The sequence below is a fragment of the Equus przewalskii genome, chromosome 11 (assembly GCF_037783145.1).
Source record: "Equus przewalskii isolate Varuska chromosome 11, EquPr2, whole genome shotgun sequence".
Taxonomy (NCBI): Eukaryota; Metazoa; Chordata; class Mammalia; order Perissodactyla; family Equidae; genus Equus; species Equus przewalskii.
In genome coordinates this window covers 31195633-31216366 of record NC_091841.1, presented here as the reverse complement: position 1 = coordinate 31216366, position 20734 = coordinate 31195633, and the positions used below count along the sequence as shown (strand labels likewise).

Sequence of the window (20734 nt, the reverse complement as noted above, 5' to 3'; positions counted from 1 at the left end):
GCCCAAGGTCATGCCCTCAGAAGGGTGGCCCGTGTCCAGTGACCGATGGAGGCAGGGGCACATGGTTTAGCCATCCCTGCCAGGGGGACAACTCTGAGGGGCTCCCTTATCACGGGAGCTTCCCCATGTGGTTGACCCAAGCCAAGGGGTTTGCACTGACACTCATCGTCTCCCTCTGCCCCACCCTACTGCTTCCTCCCTATCCATCTCTGCACAGGCGTGATCCCTACTCTAAACGCCAGCTTCAGGTAACTTCCTGGGGAACCAGACCTCTGATGGCAGGGAGCCCTCCCAGACACCCCAAAATAACACTGCTACCCACACACCCAATCTCTTACTTGCTTTAATCTTCTCCAACCCACTTTTCACCATCAGACACCCTAGATACCTACTTGATTGTTTACTGACTACTGCCGCCCCTACCCCAACGTGCACCCTAAGAGCGGCGATCTTGTCTGTTTTGCGCGTGGCTGCGGACCCAGCACCTGGACACTAGATGCATAGTGTTTACCGCGCGCCTTTGAAGCTTCTTTGGCAGAAGAGGAAACAGAGCACGGGGAGCTAAGGAGCTTACCCACGACCACCGGCAGAGGACTGGCGGGGCATTGCTGGGTCCCAGTGGGGCTCACGTGGACGCCCCGGACCAGACCCCGCCCCCACCGGGCCAGATCCGGGGGTCGGGCCCTGGGCCGTCAATCTCCACGCCGCCGCCGCCGAGTGGCGCGCACTGAGACTCTAAGTCAGCTCAGGGGGTGGGGCGAGGCGCCGCGGCCAATCGCGGGGCGCAGGGCCTCCAGCCGCGCAGGGTCCGCCTCTGATTGGTCGTCTACAGCAACACCTCAGCCTGGGGGCGGGGCTGCGGGGGTGGCAAGAGGCCTGCACCGCGGGGATCGAGGCGAGTGCGGAGCGTGGTGCGCAGGTGAGCGGGCGCGGGGCGCAGGTCCAGGGGCGCGTAGGTGAGCTGGCGTGGGGTGTAGGTGGGGGCCCTCAGGTGAGCGGGCGGGGGACGCGCAGGTTGGGGGGAGTGCGCAGGTTCGGCGGGGGCGTGTTCGGGTGTGGGGCGATGTGCGCCCAAGTTGGGTGGGTTGTGCGCTCAGGCAAGGGGGCCCTATGCGCAGGCGAAGAGCAGATGCGCGCTCAGCGTCTCAGGGGGCGCGTATGCGCAGGTGAGATTGGGGAGGACGCACGTGTGTTCCGATGAGGAGAGGCCAGAGGTGTAGGGGTGCCCGTTGGCCCACCCGAGACGACCCTACGGGGACGCTCTATCCCCAGAGTGGTCAGGGCGAGGCGGAGCCAGGTGCATGCTTCCTGGACTGGGGCGTCCCGCGCAGGAGGATGCATTTTTCCGTTTAAGGAAATAACGGAGCTGCGGTCCTTTGCTCCCTTGCTGGCTGAGAAGCGAGGAGCAGGTAGGAGATGCTGAACTGCTTTCCTAGGAATGGATTAATGAGGGTAGGGGATTGATGTGCCGGGAGCGCCCACAAAAGGTCAAGAGTCCTGTTTCCTTTTCCAACCATCCCTCCTTTCCTGTTCTTAAAATAATGATATATTGCCTCTTTCCTGGACATCCTAGGATTTTATTAGAAAGGTTGCTAAGGGTAGGAGTTGCTGGTTAAGGTTTCTGACAAAAGGTGAAGGAGAGAGGAAAGCTGGAAACGAGGAAGCGTTTTTATGGAGAGGAGTGTGTGAGACCTTCTGTCGTTCACTGCTGGGCGGTCCCGTGTGTCAGGCACCATGCTTAGCACTACATATTTGGCATCACCTCCATTTTACAGACGAGGAGACTGAGGGTCCCGAGAGGTGAAGTTACCTGTAGAGAGTCGTGTACTTAGAGAGGGCCAGAGCCAGGGTTCAAACCCACTGGCACCAGTGACATTACTTTGGTTGTGAGGGAACAGCTCCGTCTGCAATGCCTGCATTTAGGGGGCTGGCAGCAGGGGCAGAACACTATCCTGGCCATTCTCACCCTCCCAAACCCCCACGCTAACGGTCAGGGTTGACCAGAGAGCAAGAATTCCACACTGACAGCCTGGTTTCTTTTGCTTAAAAGTTTGTGCTTCTCAACCATGACTCTGTCCAGAGCTAAGGAAGGGGCTGAGTGGCCTGCCCTCGAAGCGCCTGGCACCCAGCGCCCCGGTCTTAGGATGGAGTGGTCTCCTCGTGCCCGCCTGAGCTCCTCCTGCAGTTACTTGGGTAAAGAAACAGGTGCCGGGCCCCACTGTGCACCATGTCGGGTGCCCAGATTTAAGACGCAATATCTAGGGCCTGCACGGTGAAGTGAGAAAGACACTTTTGTACACTTTTGGTGGGAGCAGAGAATGACCCACTCTTTCTGAGTGCAATTTGGCGAATCTGTTTTTAATAGAATTTTGCATAGTCCTGTTTATTCTCTCAAGAAGTATATAGATGGCTCGGGGGAGGGAGCTGAGAAGCTTAGGGGTCAAAGAGGTCAGGTGTTGGCTTGTGTAGCCCCACAGGCCGGGATGGCCCCCAGGAAGGCGGCAGGCAGGGGCAGGTCTGGCGAGGATGGAGTCGTTTCACCTGCGGGACAATTTTCCATGGAAAAACTAGGATGGTTTGCAAGGCAAAAACTCAGAAACAACCAAGCACGGTTAATTCTTAGAATACTTCTAAACCGAATCCTCTTACGTAACTACTGCTAAAAAAAGGGGACAGATTTCGATACAGTCATTCCTCCATATCTGCGGCTTCAACATCCTCGGATCCAACTAGATGCTGCAGGTGGCTGAGTCCGTGGATACAGAGGACCAGCTAAGGGACTTGGGCACCCAGGGCTTTTGCTATCGGAGGCAGGTCCTGGAACCGATTGCCCATGGACCCTGAGAGAGACGACCGTGGTAGGAAGCCGCGTACCAAGATAGGACAGAGGGAAGAAGCGAAATTGCAGAAGAATTTGGATACAAACCGATTTTTGGAATAAAGGAGAAGGAAGGAGAGTGGGTGTGTGTTGTGTAAGTCATGAAGCAATCTGGACTGATGCACACCGGAGTTGAATGACTCCTGGGAATGGATTGGAAGGACTTGCAGGTTTGTCTTTTAAACTTGTACTGCAATGAGTGCTTTATAATTCCCAGGAGGCAGAAACCCTCTCCTGGCAGCCAGGGCTGCAGTTCAGCCTTTAGCATCAGAGGTCAGAGTCTCTGGACGTTTCCTTCCAACTAAGGCACATGCCTATTTCTGGAGGCCTCAGAAACAGCTCTGCCGTTCAACGTTCAACGTGAGTGTTCAACGTTCAACGTGAGCGGAGGCCAGAGCTCTCGAGCTGCAGGAGCTGGGTGGGGCCACACACCCCGGGAGTAGCCTCTGCACTTGGCAAGTGAGCCTTGTGAATTGCATGTGCCAGTTGAGGGGGGAGCACACAGCCTGCAGAGGGCCAAGGGGGATGGAGAAAATCTGCCAAAAGTCAGCGTCACCATAACAGATGACCTCCTTGACCCCAGTTAGAGCCACGAACGTTCCAGAATTGTGGATCTTGTGACTCCAAGAGCTGTTAAAAAAACTCTTTTCCTTGTTGTTAAATTATCCCATGAGTACTCGTCTACTAGAAAAATTAGGAAAAAAGAGGAAGAACACCCGCTATATTTCCAATACCGTTTAGGCTTTTGGTGTACAGCTGTTTACATAGTCTTTAATGATAAGACTATCTTGCGACCTATCCTTATGCCATAAATACACCGGGGAATGTTTTTCTGTGCTCAGCTCCTTTTTTTCAACAGTTGCAGAGTATTCCACTGTGTGGGGGTGTCATCATTCATGTGATCTTTTTCCTGAGAGCCACTTGGTTGCGGTATTTTGCAACTGTGTACAGCAGACTCTCATGGAAGTTCTGCCTCTGCGCGTCTACACAGCCATCTGTCTGTGTCCCAGGATAGATTCCTACACGTAGATGCTGGGTCAACATGCAGGTCTTCCTAGCCTCCAGAACTATCCTCACGCCAGGAGAGCGGCTGCTCTCCCCCCCCCCCCGCCCCCACTGATCTGGATTTTATCGTTCTTTTTCACGCAAAGCCCAGCTAGGGGTCTGTCTGAATGTTTCCGTCTCCACCAGTCCCTACACCAACGAATTTCCAGAACAGACCCAGCTGCTGTTCCGATGAAGTTCCCACTCAGTGTTTCTACGTGTGTGTTAGAATGGTACCTGGCACAGCCCTCGGGGAGGTTAGCTGTCATCATCATCGTTATTCTTCTGAACTTTACTCCAGAGCCTCCCAGGTGTGTCGCAGCCAGTGGAGTTCCCGCAAACCTGGCTCTGTCCCCATAGGCCTGCGCCAGCAGAGAACTGCTTGATCCACCTCCCTTGCCTTTTCAACCTCCTCGTCTATAAAATGGGCATGATAATATTCTCCAGGGTCGGTGTGGGAATCCAGGAAGATAATGGGTGCTTGGAAGCTGGCAGATGCTCAGTCAAGAATCTGTCTGTGACACGTTGCATCATCCAGGGATAACCTCAACAATCTCTCATGTTCTTCTAATATCTTGCCTCTCTCCCCGCCTCAAGAAGTGGAGTGTGATTCCCCTCCCTTTGATGGGCGGTGGGCTTGTGACTCAGTGGAACCAGTAGAATGTGCTGGGAGTGATGTCATGAGCCTTTCCAGGCCAGGTCCAAAAAGGCTATACCACCTCTGCCTTGTCTGCTGGAACTCTGGCTGGTTCCCGAGGCTGCCACGCTGGCCCACACTGCTCCAGCACAGCCCCAAGCCGTAGCTACCTTGCCAAGCTCTCCCCAAATTCCCCACGCACAGAAACAATGAGAGCTGGTAAAAAAAAAAAAAAAAACAAAAAAAGCGGTTGTTGTCTTCAGCCGCTCAGTTGCGGGGTGATGAGTTACGCAGTGGACAACCAGAACACTCTGTGGTGGCCGCCGTGGGTTCATCTCCTTAGCGCTCTGCCGGTCTGAACCTCGCCCTGCTGCCCTGCGGGAGCCTGGCGGAGCCCTCCTGAGGCCTGGATGGTACTGACAGTGGTCTTGGCCATCCCTGACTCTCTTAGGTGAACTCTGATGGGGGTCGGGTGGGGCTCTGAGCCCTTGGCCCCATGACTTCATTTACTGGACAAGGTGGGTGACATGGTCACTTTGCACATGAAGAGACTGAAGCCTTACAGTTGTAAATAGCTGTTTAAGGTCACATAGTTTGGATCCCAAATGGGGACATGTTGGCCACATATTCTGCTGAGAACTCACAGCCTTGATGGGGACCGTTGGGCCTCCTGGGCATTCATCGTATCAGCCCCCAACCTCCCTGCCACCGTCCTGGGTCTCAGGTGCATCCCCAAATTACTAAACCCTCAAGATGCCAAAAAGCTGCCGTGGGGCTGGAGTCACCTGTTGCATTGCTCCCCGCCTATGGACAGTGGATGTCTCAGCTCGAGGCATTTGCCCCAGCCCTCTGGTCTTACTGCAGGGAGCTCCCACAGACATGTCCCCCACCGGGGCCGGTGGTGTGGCTGGGTCCGCCCTTGTGGTTCTTAGGATCACAGGATGCACTTCAGTAAAAACCATCAGGGAACTTGGAGGAACAAGATTTATTACTCACAGGTCCTTGAGGGTACACGGCAGGCCTGGGGCCACACAGCGAGGTCACGGGTAGAGAGAGAAGGAAGGAGTATGAACCTGGGGCTCTGCCTTTATTAGGGTATGAGGGTGGGGTGTCTAGGGTTTCACGGTTCAGTCTTTATTGGTAAATTTTATTGGTAAAATTTTATTTTATCAGTCTTTATTGGTAAAACAGGAATTAGGACAGAGGAAGGAAGAAGCAGGGCCACTCAGAGGTCACTCAGAGGTCAGTTAACCACAACAGGGCTTTCGGAATGAGAAGGCTTTGTGGGCGGGGCCTCCTAATTCCTTCTCTGGTTGTTTGGCTGGTAGCTGTGTCACATGGCTACCAGTATGTTTATTCAAATGGATGTCTTTTGAAATGAATGCTTAGCATTAGACCCTTACACTACCTCATCCCCACATCCTCAGGAGCAACGCCCCTTTAGCTTTGGCTGTGAAACTCAAAAAACAGCCCAGGGAGCTGACCAGGTGCCAAAAAGCCCCACCCATCTCCCTGGCTCTTCTTCCCCAGGTGTGGAACAGTAAACCTCCTTGATCCCGCTTTCACAACAGCTGCCAAACCTCACGTGCGTGGGTTTTCATGGCCCAAGACAGTCAAGAAGGTCCCTCAGTCCAGCGAGTCTGCAGACAGCCAGGCTCTGAGCCCTGGGGACTCTCAATGCTGCTCTGGGTTCCTAGGACCTCACTGGCTCTTAGAATGTGACCATGGGAACGTACAAACCCTAGGCGGGGCCTGATTCGGAGAGATGGCACAAAGAAGCTTCTAGAACTGTTTCAGGTGCATATGCAGCTACCTGTTGTAAATGTACAAAGAAAATACCTTTTGGTTCATCACTGCTTATCAGGGATGCGTCTGTGGCGTGTTAAGGCTGGTATCCAAGGTCCATCGACTGTTATGAAGTGTTTCCTATTTGCCGGGCATCGTATGTGCCAGGCAAAAATCCTGGGAGATGCAGTGGCCTTACGCACCCCCCACGAGGCCACTTTCCCTTTTGAAGCCCTGAGCATCGAGCTCGTACCTCTCACTCGGTTCCAGCAGCGGGCTTGGAGTAAATGCCATTTGGGTCCTTAGCTCCCTTTGATCCTGAAATAGCAGCTCCCTGAGTGTCTTCGTCATCTTCGTGTCCCTGCAGAACTTGGTTCAGCGGGTTGAGAAGGATCAGGCTGACCTGTTGATCAGAAGAGTCTGGAGATCTTAGAGGGGCCAGTTCAAGAAGGAAAACTTCTGCTCTGCCGTGAAACCGCTTGACAAGAGGTTGGAGGTAAGCGTGTCTTGGCGCTGTTGTTCATGAGCGCCGGCCGCGACCTTTCAGCTTTGAAAAAGTAAAGACAGCTAGTGCATCAGCTCTTGGCATCGGGTCCTGTCTGTGAGTCTTAGGGAAAAAAGAAAATACACCCAGAACACCTCCTTCTCCTCTTTTGCGGGCCGTCTGTTGCCAAGGATATTATCTACACGTTTACTACAAAATTCATTGCTTCCGACAGCCAGCGAGGTGACTCCTGCGCAAATGAACTCTGTGATAAGCTCAAAATATTTGTATGGGCTTGTTTTAATCCCTAGAAAGTATGCTTTTTCTTTTTGGCAGCGTTCTTTGGTTTTCCACGCTTAGTTCTCAGCCTGTGCATCTCTGGCCCTTTTGTAATTTTCCAGCCTGTTAGATGAGAGTAGCTGCCACGCACCAGGCTCTCGATTCTGCGTTTTAGGGCCGTAGAGATGGATGGTCCCAGCCCATAAAGAGCTCTTCATCCTGCCTGGTACATCGTAGGTGTTCCCTAAACCGACCCGTGTAAATTAAATTAAATGATGCAGCTACAGTTCCCACACGGCAAGTCAAAATGTCTTTCATCATTGAAACTTTTTAAATGAATGCACATTTGTATTAAAGTAGCTCATATTCATATCTTTTTTAAAAATCAGTGTTAAAATAAACTATGCCCAACCTCATTCTATAGTCTCACTTCCCAGAAGCAAGTACTTTTCATTCTTTTACCTACTTTTGTGTCATTGTTTTTACCAGCTTATTTCTAAATGATTTGCTTTCCTTCCGACTTTATACATTTTCCCTTCCGACTTTATACATTTTCCCTTCCGACTTTATACATTTCCTTATACACATCCAGTAGTCAGTCAATAACCAGAGTTTACGTGGTTCTGGCAAACTTACTATTATTTACTGTTACGCTGAGTAACGTATTATAATTATATATTTTTTTTCCCTTGTGTGACTTTTTATTTTTCTTGGAATTAATGCTCGCCTCACTTACTCCATTTGCTAAGGTTTCTACGCATCTATCAATAATTGTTCTTCTGCGTGTTCTAACAGAGCTGTCATACATGTCAATGATTTTTCTACACACTCTAACACAACAAAATTTATCATTTCCCTTCCTGCCTCCGCTCACAGCCAATCATCCTGTACCAATGTGGGTGGTACAATGGGGACTATCTCGTCCATTGCACAGCTGTCACCCTGGGACTTCCTCTTTTCCTCTCGCTGGCCATCCCTTTAGTAGCCCTCTTGGATCTTGCATCTTCTCCTCTGAATCGTAGTTAACCTGGAAATAGAATTCCAGGTTGAAAAAAGTCTCCCTCAGAATTCTTAAAGTTTTCCCATTCTCGATGTCTGGAATCTAACTTGCTGCCAGTGTGATGCTTAATCCTGGATTTTCCCTGAAAGCTTTTAAGATCATCTTTTTTTTTATCCCTCATATTTTGAGACTTCACAATTGTGAACTTGTTCGGAAAGTCGGGTTTCACTTCCCCCATATTCTAACCATTTAGAGCAGCTGCTACTTAGCTGCATATAATTCCTCTTCTTCTTTTTTTGTAAAGTGATCGTTTCTTCAACGGCCTATATGTACTAGACACTCTTCCAGGCCCTGATAGAAAAATGATGAATAGAACACACAATTACTGCCCTTGGGGAGCTTACATTCTAATGGGGAGAGACAGACAATAAACATGTGCCCAAGGAAATAAGCAGAAGAATTCCACAGGGTGAGAAGAGTTATTAAGAAAATAAAGTCATAGGTAGAGTGGCTGGGCAGGGAACCTGGGGTGCAGACAGTGTAGCCTGGCTGGTCGACTTGCACCCTGGTACAAGATGAATGACTATCAGGGGGGGCGGAGAATGGAAATGATACACTTTGTGGTGTTAGAGTGTGTAGGAAAATTATTGACATGTATGACAGCTCTGTTAGCACATTCAGAAAAAAAAAATGGCGATAGGTGCATAGAAACCTTAGCAAATGGAAAAAGTGAGGCAAGCACAAACTCCAGGAAAAATAAAAAGTCATACTGAGGAGGGGACATTTTACACGAGACCTGAACGAGGAGACCTGCAAAGCGTGTTCTAAGCAGAGAAGTCTCAGGTATTATGGACGGGATGAACCATTTTCGAGGATCAGTAAAGACCCTTGTGTGCCTGGAGCAGAGGGTGTGAGGGGAGAGTGGAGAGGAAGGGGGCCAGGAAGGCAGGAGCAGATGGTGTGGGCTCCGAGCCATGGAGGGCATGTGGTGAGAGGGGCATTCTACTGCCATTTAGGGGATGAATTGAGATGAGCAAGCCAGGTGGGAGGTTGTTCCACGTTCCCAGGGAGAGATCCTAAGGTGCAGCGATGTCTTCCTGCCTGGCATCCGCTGTCCAGGACAAGGCACAGGGAAGGGAGTGAACGAGGCCGACCCAGCAGGGCTCGTGAGGAGTGGGGGATGTGGTGGGGAGAGGCAGTGTCTGAACAGAGTGTCTCTCCTTCCCTCAGGGCCCGATGGCTGCAAAATCTCAGCCCAACGTTCCCAGAACCAAGAGTCCCGATGGGGTCGCCAAGGATGGGGCTGCTCCTCATGGGCAGTGGGGCCGTGCCTGGTAAGGACCTCACCCGTCTTCCCAGCCAGAAAAGAGAGTAGAGTTTTAGCGAGAGGTTGCCAGCCTTTGGGATTTTATGAAGCTATTAGAAGAAGTTTCTTTTATCGTAAAGATTCTGAAAGGTAAACAGTTTTCATTTTATAAAGTAAGGAATTAAAAAAAAAAGAAACTAAAAAGTCAAGGATAGCCGGTGCGCTAGCCGTATAGTACATGGGCGTCACGGTTCTCCTGGGGCCATAGAGTGATGGGGGCGTGATGTGGGTGAACAGCCCCCATGGCCCGGAATGGAGAAGCCCCTGGCCTTGTTGGTCACAGATGGCCTTCCTGCATCCGTCTCCTGGGCCCTGGGCTTTCTGTGGGTGCCCACAGATCTATCCACCTCCTGATTGGTGGCAGTAAGACGAGCCTGCTGAGTGGCTTCTCCAGGCAACGGGAAGGGCTTTGCCCTGAGACTGACACCCTTCTCTCACGAGGTGCTGTCTGGTTGGAACAACTGTGTGCGCACAAGCAAAGCATCCTCTTTGCGAGGGCAGAGGGCCGGGCAGGCCGTGGGGTGACCACCTGCCATCTCCCGCAGGGAGGTGGACTGGTTCTCCCTGGCGAGCATCCTCTTCCTGCTGCTCTTTGCACCTTTCATCGTGTACTACTTCATCATGGCGTGTGACCAGTACAGCTGCTCCCTGACCGCGCCCGTGGTGGACATCGCCACCGGGCGTGCTCGTGTCTCAGACATCTGGGCCAAGACGCCATCTGTGACGAAGAAAGCAGCCCGGCTCTACACCCTGTGGGTCACGTTCCAGGTCAGCCCTCCCAGCCATGGTGGTCAGGGTACAGTGTGTATGGAGCGTCCCCTCCTGCTGGGATAGTCCCGGCCATTTGTCAGGGAAATAGAATCCTGGCTCAGATGGGCCTTATTTCCAGGACCCAACAGGGCACGACCCAGAACCTGATGCACTTAGCTTCACCTTCAGATAGGGGGCACCTGACAGCGTCCTGGGATCCAAGACGCCTTCAGTGTGAGCCTCCCCACATCAGGAGTGTGCCCCGCCCTCCAGGGACAGGCCGAGTAGTAGGGAGCAAGACCCCTTGGGAGGGCGTAAGGGCGTGGCTGGCCCAGGGAAGCCCTGTTCACAGCAGGAATCTTACCTTATGGGAGCTCCATTGAAAGAGCATCTCGCCCCCAGAGGGACCCTCGGTTACGAGAGACACCACTCAGCAAAGCCAAGGCCTGTGTTCCTGACAGGTGGTCGCACAGTCTTGGTCAAGGATGTCCTCAGCTCTTTTGTGACCCCACTGGCCTCCCAGGCCAGAAGGAGTTCACCAGGCAGGGGCCGTTTGCACGGCGAACCTAGTACACAGTGGCATTATTTATTATCGGAACCCAGGACGTTTCCAGGGAAACAGGAGTTTCTCGTCGTGGAGGAAGGCTCCAACCGTTTTTAGCTTTTTCTCCCCAGGGTCCCAGCTTTTGGGCTTCAGACTCCCTCTCACTTCAGATCTCTTGGTCCCTTTGGGTAAAAAGTAGAAGATAAGAGTAGCATGAGCCACAATAGCCCAAAACTGGGAACAACCCAAATGTCCATCGACAGACAAATGGATACACAAAATGTGGTCCGTCCATGCAGTGGAATATTATTTGGCTGTAAAAAGGAATGCAGTGCTGGCATAAGCTACAACGTGGATGAACCTTGAGAACAATCTGCTAAGTGAAAGAAATCTGTAATAAAAGGACAAATCCCATAGGATTCCGTTTATATGTGAAGTCCAGAACGGGGAAATCCGTGGAGACGGAAAGTGGATTAGTGGTTCTCAGGGGCTGGGAGAAGGGGTATGGGGAGTTAGTGTTTAGTGGGGACAGAATTTCCCAAAGAGTTCATGGAAGATGGAAAGTTCTGGAGACAGATGGTGGTGATGGTTGCACGACACTGTGAATGTACGTGATGCCACTCAACCGTACACTTCCTTCTGGAAGGGATATCTGACCATAATCAGGATTTCTTGCCGACATACGGTGCCTTCCTATCTGTCATCTCAGTTAATAAAAGCCGGGCTGTGTCAACACAGGCAGGCCCTTAGGGACGCAGGGGATTTAGCTCAAAATCTCTGTGTTTCAGGTGCTTTTGTACATGGTGCTTCCTGACTTCTGCCATAAGTTTCTGCCGGGCTACGTAGGCGGCGTGCAAGAGGGCGCCGTGACTCCTGCAGGTGACCTGGAGCTCAGCCGCCGCCTCCCTCCCCCGGGCTGCTTCCGTCCCAAAGACTGCTCGCTGACAAAATTAAAAGTTTGCTGGGAAATTCCTACAACACCTGGCCTCGAGACAATCCAGGGCAACCCAGGGCTGTCCCGGATGCGGGGCTGAAGAGCAGGCTCTTCAGTAAAGAGGGGGCTGAACGGCCTCCCACCCCACACTGGTTGCCATAACTGGGCTTCTGGAGCATCTCTCTTCCAAGAACAGATCGCATCCATCAGTGGTGTCTGGGGGCGGGGAGCAGGGGCAGCTTTTGCTTAGGGGACCTCAGAGCTACCCAGTCCCATTCGTTCCCCATGGTTACCGAGACCCCGTGAGGAGCTCTCCCACTCTGTCCCTGCCCACTCAGAGCTCCCGGTCCAGTGGGGAGACTGCAGTGCTCCCCGATGAGCCATAGGGGCATCCTCTAGCTTCTGCTGGAGCTTGGCCCCAAATCTAACAAACGGCAGGCCGGTCACTCAGCCTCTGGTCCGTTGAGGAGAACCAGGACCAAAGCAAGAGTCTGCGCCCTGTCCCTCTTCTAAGGGCTCTGCCAGCAGGAGCAGTTAGTCCCTGGAATAACAGCAGGAGGTGTGCGCCTAGCCTGGGGCTGGAGTCTGGGTGCCCTGGATGAGGACCTGAGCAGCGAGGCCCCGAAAGCGTGGAGGGCCCGAGCCAGGTGCTGCTGCGTGGCGCGGGTCGGGAAAACGCCTTGACTTTTAAATCTGCCTTCCTTCACAGGAGTTGTCAACAAGTACCAGGTCAACGGCCTGCAGGCGTGGGTCATCACGCATCTTCTCTGGTTTGCGAACTCACACCTCTTCTTCTGGTTCTCTCCCACCATCATCTTCGACAACTGGATCCCGCTGCTGTGGTGCGCCAATATCCTCGGCTACGCCGTTTCCACCTTCGCCATGGTCAAGGGTTACTTCTTCCCCACCAATGCCGAAGACTGGTACGTGCTTCCGCCACTGGAGTGGAAAGAGGGTGCCTTCCCTCCTCGCCTTTTTCTGTTCCCTTGGGAGGGGAGGTTGTAAAGCCCTGAGGACTGAGAATCCTTGAAAGAAGAGCTTGTTGGAACTTGTCTGACTCTGGGGGACATCCTGCCTTAGGAAGAATACAGTTGAAGATGGCCAAGTTCCATCCTTGGTGGCCGAGTTGTCCCCTGTAGGGCTGGCCTGGGAGCAGGGAGGTGGGAAAGGCAACTTCTGGCCAGGGGCAAAGGCAGCCCATTGCGTCTTTTTCTGGAACATCAGCGTGGCCTGAAACAATCTTAGTGAAGAGTCTTGTTGTCTCAGTGGCTTTAATGTAACAGCTTCCCAGGGAGAGCCCTACTGGTTGGTGCCCATTCTCATGGAAGCCTTGAGTTGGACAGTTGTGAGCCATCCATCCATCCATCTCTTCATGTATTCATTTATTCAGCTCTTCATCCATCCATCCATCCACCTACCCATCCATCCATCCATCCATCCATCCACCCACCCACCCACCCACCCATCCACCCACTCACTCACCCATCTACCCACCCATCCATCCACTCATCTATCTATCCACCCATCCATCCATCCATCCACCCACCCACTCACTCACTCACCCATCTACCCACCCATCCATCCATCATCCATCCATCCATCTATCAATCCATCCATCCATCTATCCATCATCCATCCATCCATCTATCCATCCATCCATCCATCCATCTATCCATCCATCCATACATGTATCTATCCATCCATCCATCCATCCATCCATCCATCTATCCATTCATCCATCCATCCATCCATCCATCCATCCACCCATCCACCCACTCACTCACCCATCTACCCACCCATCCATCCACTCATCTATCTATCCATCCATCCATCCATCCATCTACCCATCTATCCATTCATCCATCCATCTATCCGTCCACCCATCTACCCATCTACCCATTCATCCATCCATCCATCCACCCACCCACCTATCCATCCATTCACCCATCCTTCATCCCTCCCTTCCTCCCTCCCTCCATCCATCCATTCATCAACAGATATTTGTTGGTTTCCCCCCTGTAGACAGGTGTAGGCAGTGGGGCTTTAGGTGAAAACAAGATTCTTGTTCTTGGGCTGCTTACATTTTAGTCTGGATGCCAAAATAAAACCAAAGGGTGTTTCCTTTCACTGTCACCCCTCGGCTCGTGGAAGCATGTTTGGCGATGGTGCTTTGGGCGTGTGCGATGATCACGTAATGAGGCTGGTCTTCTGCGGCTTGTGGGAATCATTCTCACTGTTCTATGATCACCTCACCTATTGTAGACTTCATATGTTTTGCTTCTGCTTCCCCTAACTGAGGGAAATGGACAGAAAAGTATGTTCTTCTAATTACACAGAATTCCCCCTATGTATACAACAGCAAGTTACATCTAACAAGGGTCTCCAGTGAGTTATCTTGGCCCATTCTCCAGTCACCCCTGGAGAGGGCTTTGGGGTCAGGGAACCGGGTAGTGAATGGTTCAGGAACTTGACCAGTGAGGGGTCCACGTGGGCCCCAGAGGCAGGCACACATGCTGCTTTTCTCTGCACCTTGGCATCATTTACAACTTTGCACGCCCACCGGAGGCTCCAATGCCCTGTGAGTCCGCTTCAGGGGAAAATCTTAGTTCAGTCGAGCCAGTTCTGCAGCTCACCTGTGCCATGCCTCAGGGGAAGCTGGAGGAGGGTGGGGAGAAACCTGGGGACGGCGGACAAACTCTTAAGCACAGATACATCTGCCCGCCTTCCCAGGACGGGAGCAAGCAGCTCACGTGGCTCCTGCTGGTGGGGGTGGGGGGGGTCTCTGCAGAGCCGAAGCCGAACGCAGAGCGAAAGGACACGAGGCCGCGGGGAAGCAGGGAGCACGGACGCACCCTCTGCTTGCGTGGCTCTCCACGGCCCGCGGCAGCCTCCGCCTCGGGCATCTGCCTAGGCCCGGGCTGAGCACCTGCATCCATGCCAGCTAAACAGGCCACACGTCGTGAGCTGCGCTCAGTAACCCAACGCATCTTTCGTTTCTCTTTTTAAGCAAATTCACAGGCAATTTCTTTTACAACTACATGATGGGCGTTGAGTTTAACCCGCGAATTGGGAAGTGGTTTGACTTCAAGCTGTTCTTCAACGGACGCCCTGGGATTGTTGCCTGGACGCTCATCAACCTGTCCTTTGCAGCGAAGCAGCAGGAGCTCTACGGCCACGTGACCAACTCCATGGTCCTGGTCAACGTCCTGCAGGTAGCCTGGCTGCGGCCGCAGCGGGTGGAAGCTCTGACACTTGCTGGGCGCTGGGGAAACCCAAAAACCGGATAGTTTTCAAAGGGAGTCGGCCCCCTTCCCTCCTGTCTCTGAGGAGCAGGCTAGCGAGCACGTAGTGACAGGTCTGTCATGTGCAGGTGCCACGTGGGCCCTGGGGGCGCTTGTGGCCAGTGGCCACTTTCCTAGAGGACGCCTGTTAATGGCTCAAGGGTGTTCTGATGGCTTGAGAACATTAACACCATTCCGACAGTTCTGGAAGGTCCCAGGCTCACGGTCCTGGCCACATCCACAGCTTACGGCCTGTAAGGCATTTTCCCCACGTGGTCCCCGTGGCTCTCAGGCAACGCCCTCAAGGTGGGGGCTGAGGAGCAGTGATTCATTTTCACCTTTTCCCCATTTATGTAAATGGACATCAGTCTCCTCCACTCCCCCTGGGCACAGTGGTCACCCCCCATGCAGGGCACACATATGCTGGGACATTCCCTCCATGGGCGAAGGGCTTCCGTGCTGGCGTGGACCCTGGCCCATGATGCCACATCCCCCGTGGGCCATCCGCAGCCCTTCCACTCTGAGCGATCTCTGCTCCGAGCTCCACAGCCTGGGTGTCACCTCCTAGCACTGCCCCTCTTTCAGTCATCATTTGCGGACCATCCTTGTCTCAGACTGCAGACTTTCAGGACAAGGATGCTTTGTCCCCCCACTGTCCTCCATGTCCCAGGCATGGTGGGAAGCACAGGGCCAGCCCGATGGTGCGTGTCACCCGAGGAGCTCAGTGACACTCCCGTGCCACCTCCTCGTCTACTGAAGCGGCTTTCCCAAGGTCCCCCATCACTGCCCCACAGTTGGTACCTGGACACTCCTGTTTTCCAGGCCATCTACGTGCTGGACTTCTTCTGGAACGAAACCTGGTACCTGAAAACCATTGACATCTGCCACGACCACTTCGGGTGGTACTTGGGCTGGGGCGACTGCGTGTGGCTGCCGTACCTGTACACGCTGCAGGTGAGGAGTGAGGACCGCGAGCCCCCGGGGCTGCCGCGCCCGGCTCAGCACGGTGTTAGGCTGTTTGGTCCCAGGTGTGCCCCGGGCTACCCTCCGAGCAGACGCAGCTGAGCACATGCTGAGCTTTGCTCCCTGCGTGGTGTCTGTTCTCGGGGGCACCAGATGCTGCAGAGCGGAGGCTGCTCCCGTTTCTGGGAAGAAGGGAAGGCTTAGTGTCGCAGTCAGCTCGGGCTGTCTAAACAGTCCAACGGACGTGCGGCTTAAACCACAGACATTGACGTCTCCCGGTCCTGGAGGCTGGAAGTCTGTGATCCACGTGTCACCAGGGCTGGTCCCTCATGAGTCCTCTCTCTTTGGCATGTGGATGCCGTCTTCTCCCTGTGTCCTCACAGGGTCGTCCGTCTGTGTGTCTGTGTCCTGATCTCTTCGTCTTATAAGGACCCTAGCCACACTGGATCAGGGCCTTCCCCGAGGACCCCATTTTACCCTAATCACCTCTTTAAAGACCCCAATTGCAAATACAGTCACATTCTGAGGTTCTGGGGGTCAGGACTTTAGAGTATGAATTTGGGGGACACAAGTCATCCCGTAAAACTTAGAGGAGAAGAGGATACAGGGGTAGACACTGGGTAAAAGGGAAGAATTTGGGGGATCTGGGTGGATGGAGAAGGTTATTTATGTTCATGTGTATTCAAATCTTAATGCTTAAATGATAAGAGGCCTTCTTTCTTACCTTTATTTCTTCCTTAAATACTTCGTGAGGGTCTCCGTGGCACTAGGCACGTGCCGGAGAGGCAGGAGAAGGAGACGCGGAGGGCCCTGCCCTCGGAGCCCACGGCCCGGGGGCAAGTCCATGAAAGAGGCAGCGCAGAGCAGGGAGGGGGTGCTTGATGGGAAGTGGGGGTGCTGACCCCCAAGAGAGGGCCAAGGAGGGGTCCCCAACCTGCAGTTGTGGGCCAGCAAAAGCATTGAGGCAACCACAGCCAGGCCGAGGGCAGAATGATGATGCTGGGGGTAAGAACATTCCAGAAAGGTGGCATGGTGTGTGCAGTCTTGTATGTGAGAACATTTCGGGGCCAGGGGCGTGTGGGGAGCTGACGGGGACATTTAAGGCAGGAAACAGTTCAGCATGGCTGGGACGCAGGACCTGAGGCGTGGTGGGGAGAATTCTCCGACGGAAGCTGGAGGATCGAGCAGGGCTCGGCACCGTTGAGCAGGCGTTGATGTCGGAGGCGTCCGGGGGCTGGGAGGCCTAGGAGAGGGGAACGTTCTGGATGAGAGAGGACCGGCAGGTCTCCAAGGGGGGTGTCAGGGAGCCGTGAGTGCCGAGATGGGCTGAACCAGGCCAGAGTCCTCAGGAGAGCCCTGGCACGCTGCACTGAATCCGGGTGTAGAACGCTGGCCTGGGGAGCCAGAGGGACCTGCGTGTGCACCTCGGTAGGGCCACCAGCCAGGGGAGGGGCCCCCGAACATCTCTGAAAAACAAGGGCAGATGCCACCTCGGTTGGGGCTGCGTGAAGCCGAGGACGTGCGCGTGTGCAGTGCTAGGCAGCTGGCCTGGGCGGCTTCAGACGACACCCCACCCCACACTGCGCCCCGTGTAGAGCTGCTCTTGAGGGCAGGTAGGGGGTGGGAGAGGCCTCGTCTGTAGGCCCCCAGCCCGTCGCAGCTCTGCCGAGAGCAGCTCTGCTCCCCTCTGGGTAAGCTGGCTGCTTGAGAGGCCTGGCCACGTGCCACCTGCTCGTTCCCTAGGTGAGTGAGGAGGTCTGGGGACAGGGCGAAGAACTTTCTAGGACACCCATGTCGTAGCAGCAAGCTGGGGGGTCTGCTTGAACAGGTTGTGCAAGGATGGAGAGAACCAAAGGGGAAAGACTTCACAGGCGGTACAGGATGTGAGCCAGCCAGTGCATGCAGCCTCCCAGAGCAAGGGCCCTGGGAAAGCAGGAAAGTCACAGCAGAGCCAGCACGGTCAAGGGAAAGAGCCTGCACGGGAGGCCAGACGTTCTGAACTGTGGTCCCCACGTGGGATCCTCTGGATGGGTCCTCTGGACCCGTTTCTCCCCCTGGCTGGTGGTAGGCCCACCCTACCTGATTCCCTGATTCTGTGAAATCCTTTGTTCAGGTGTGCAAACAGTAGCAACAAATTTTATGTATCTATCCATCTCTATCTTAATATGTACCAGGCCGTGCCTTGTTTTGGCCTCTGTATATCTTAGGTATATACATATGTATATTTCATATTATATTTGTATTAGGGTCCTCTAGAGACAGAATCAATAGGATGTATGAATTTTATATGCACACATCTGAGCATGCACATACGTCCATAGATACGTGTATGCAGTCATGCACTGCATAATGACTTTTCGGTCAACAATGGACCGCATATATGACAGTGGTCCCATAAGATTAGGACCGTACAGCCTAGGTGTGTAGTAAGCTCTACCATCTAGGTTTGTGTGAGTGCACTCTGTGGTTGCACAACTGAATCACCTAAATACACATTTCTCAGAACATATCCCCGTCACTAAGTGACACATGACTGTGTGTATATATATATGTGACTGTGATCCTGGCAAGTCCTAAATCTTCAAGGCAGCCAGCAGCTGGAGGTCCAGGGAAGAATTGAGCTTGCAGCTGGATCTAGAGGCCATCTGCTGGTGGAATCCACTCTGGTTCCAGGGAGATCAGTCTTTCTTCTCTTAAGACCTTCAACCGATTAGACAAGGCCCACCTACATTATGGAGGGTAATCTGCTTTACTCAGTCTACTGGTTAGAAATGTTAGTCACCTCTTAAAAATACCTTCATAACAAGTAGACTAGCGTTTGACCAAATATCTGGGTACCATGGCCTTGCCAAGGTCACACACAAAATTACTATCATGATGTTATATTCAAATGATCTCTTTTCTATTGTTATATATCTTATATTTATACTATCTATGATGATACGTATATGTATGGAGGTAGATAGATAGAGAGGTGGGTAGTTAGGCAGGTGGATATACAGATTTGTCTATTTACTCATTTGCTCCCCACGACAAGCCTCTGAAGCAGGCGCTTCTATTGACACAAGAGGAAACCGAGGCACAACCCAGGCAGGCAGCTAGTTGGGGTGCAGGCGGGGTCTGACCGCTGGCCGCGCTCCCGAGCCCCTGCTCCCGCCGGCTGCCTGGATGCAGCCGCGCCTGACGTCTCCCCTCCTGCCCGCAGGGCCTGTACCTGGTCTACCACCCCGTGCAGCTGTCCACTCCGCACGCCATGGGCGTCCTGCTGCTGGGCCTGCTGGGTTACTACGTGTTCAGGATGGCCAACCACCAGAAGGACCTGTTCCGCCGCACGGGCGGGCGCTGCCGGATCTGGGGCAGGAAGCCCGAGGCCATCGAGTGCTCCTACACATCGGCCGACGGGCAGAAGCATCGCAGCAAGCTGCTGGTGTCGGGCTTCTGGGGCCTGGCCCGCCACTTCAACTACACGGGCGACCTCATGGGCAGCCTGGCCTACTGCCTGGCCTGTGGCGGGGGCCACCTCCTGCCCTACTTCTACATCGTGTACATGACCATCCTGCTGACCCATCGTTGCCTCCGGGACGAACACCGCTGCGCCCTCAAGTACGGCCGCGACTGGGAGCGCTACACCACCGCCGTGCCCTACCGCCTGCTGCCTGGCATCTTCTAGAGGGGTAGCCCGGGCTGCGAAGGGCGTTTGGAGCCGGGTCTGTTGGGGCTGACATCCCTGCTCCACCCTCTGAGAGCCTCAGTTTCCTCGTCTGTAAAAAGAACCTGGCGTTTGGCAGGCTTCTTGTAAACGAGAGTGTGCTTCCTTTCCCCTTGTGGGTGTTTTTGTTTTGTTTTGTTTTGTTTTTTTGGTGAGGAAGATTGGCCCTGAGCTAACATCTGTTGCCAGTCCTCCTCGTTTTACTAGAGGAAGATTGTCACTGAGCAAAGGTCTGTGTCGATCTTTCTCTATTTTGTGTGGGATGCTGCCACAGTGTGGCTTGGCAAGCACTAGGTCTGCACCCGGGATCCAAACCTGTGAACCACAGGCCGCCGAAGTGGAGCACGTGAACTTAACCACTAAGCCACCGGGCCGGCCCCTCCCCTCGGTTTGAGGGGAATTCTGAGGGTTTACACCCACTGTCTTCTCACCAGCAGATATGACCAGTTTTCTCTATGCAGTGATCCAAGAGCAGGAGGATGGCCTGATCACCTGTGATGGCCCATTGGTGACAGTGTTTCTTCTCTGTGCTGGGAGCCTGAGCAGCTGTGCTGCCCAGACACACTGGCGTCTGACACTGAAGGGACGTCTCCAGCTCCCCTGATCAGGAGGGCACCAAGTCTTGCTGGATAAAGTGGAAGGGCTACAGAAGGTGGGCCAGGAATCAATTTACTGCCTTCCGGCCGCAGTTCCCCTTGGCAGTGTGCACGATGTCACATTTGTCTGTAGAGGGCACTGAGGGATGCTGCACGAGGAAGGGGCTTCTAGTTCTGGTACATCCACGAACTCAGGCTCAGGCGACCCAGAGAACCTGTCCACCATCCCGGGAGCCTCACCCCTGTCTTCTCTAATGAGATCTGAATCCCAGACTTGGGGAGGGGACCCTCTTGCCTTAGGCACTCCCTCAACCCTAGGCTATTCGTGAAAGCTCTCTTTAGACATTCTTGCCCCAGCGGAGTTAACAGTTCTCTATATTAAACTTTCCCTGTTCACACTTCTGTGTGGTTTCTGTCTCCCGGTCGGGCGCGACCATTCGTAAGGCTCAGGTTCTGGGATGTAGAAGGATGCCCAGGAAATGGT

At 53.6% G+C, this 20734-nt stretch overlaps 2 protein-coding genes across 7 annotated transcripts in view; one reads left to right on the top strand and one right to left on the bottom strand.

Annotated features, from left to right (window-relative positions):
* NADSYN1 (NAD synthetase 1) overlaps window positions 1–737 on the bottom strand; it is a 42652-nt gene extending 41915 nt beyond the window's left edge. Inside the window, exon 1 of one of the 3 annotated variants that reach the window (XR_011524223.1) lies at window positions 575–722. The gene's annotated coding sequence lies outside the window, so the exon portion shown is untranslated. Of the gene's footprint in view, window positions 1–574 lie in introns of all 3 variants that reach the window. The other 2 variants (XM_070565765.1, XM_070565767.1) reach the window with 2 other exon arrangements.
* DHCR7 (7-dehydrocholesterol reductase) lies at window positions 459–20648 on the top strand. Of its 4 annotated transcripts, none has more exons than XM_008540162.2 (9): window positions 459–919; window positions 6712–6840; window positions 9338–9441; window positions 10019–10241; window positions 11556–11646; window positions 12411–12624; window positions 14709–14913; window positions 15805–15936; window positions 19151–20648. In XM_008540162.2, the coding sequence occupies exons 3-9, from the start codon at window positions 9344–9346 to the stop codon at window positions 19613–19615; spliced, it is 1428 nt and encodes a 475-aa protein (XP_008538384.1). In that variant the 5' UTR covers window positions 459–919; window positions 6712–6840; window positions 9338–9343; the 3' UTR covers window positions 19616–20648. The 4 variants fall into 4 exon arrangements, with proteins under 4 accessions (XP_008538384.1, XP_008538385.1, XP_070421871.1 ...); XM_008540163.2 differs by having other exon boundaries at window positions 862–956; XM_070565770.1 differs by lacking the exon at window positions 459–919 and adding an exon at window positions 1074–1409.
* The last annotated feature ends 86 nt before the right edge of the window (window positions 20649–20734 follow it).

Bases quoted from the DNA above. Each gene is read 5' to 3' on its own strand.
- DHCR7 (XM_008540162.2), top strand. From the start codon at position 9,344: ATGGCTGCAAAATCTCAGCCCAACGTTCCCAGAACCAAGAGTCCCGAT. The intron at 9,442-10,018 runs GTAAGGACCTCA...CATCTCCCGCAG, and splicing joins GGGCAGTGGGGCCGTGCCTG to GGAGGTGGACTGGTTCTCCC. The intron at 14,914-15,804 runs GTAGCCTGGCTG...CCTGTTTTCCAG, and splicing joins TCCTGGTCAACGTCCTGCAG to GCCATCTACGTGCTGGACTT.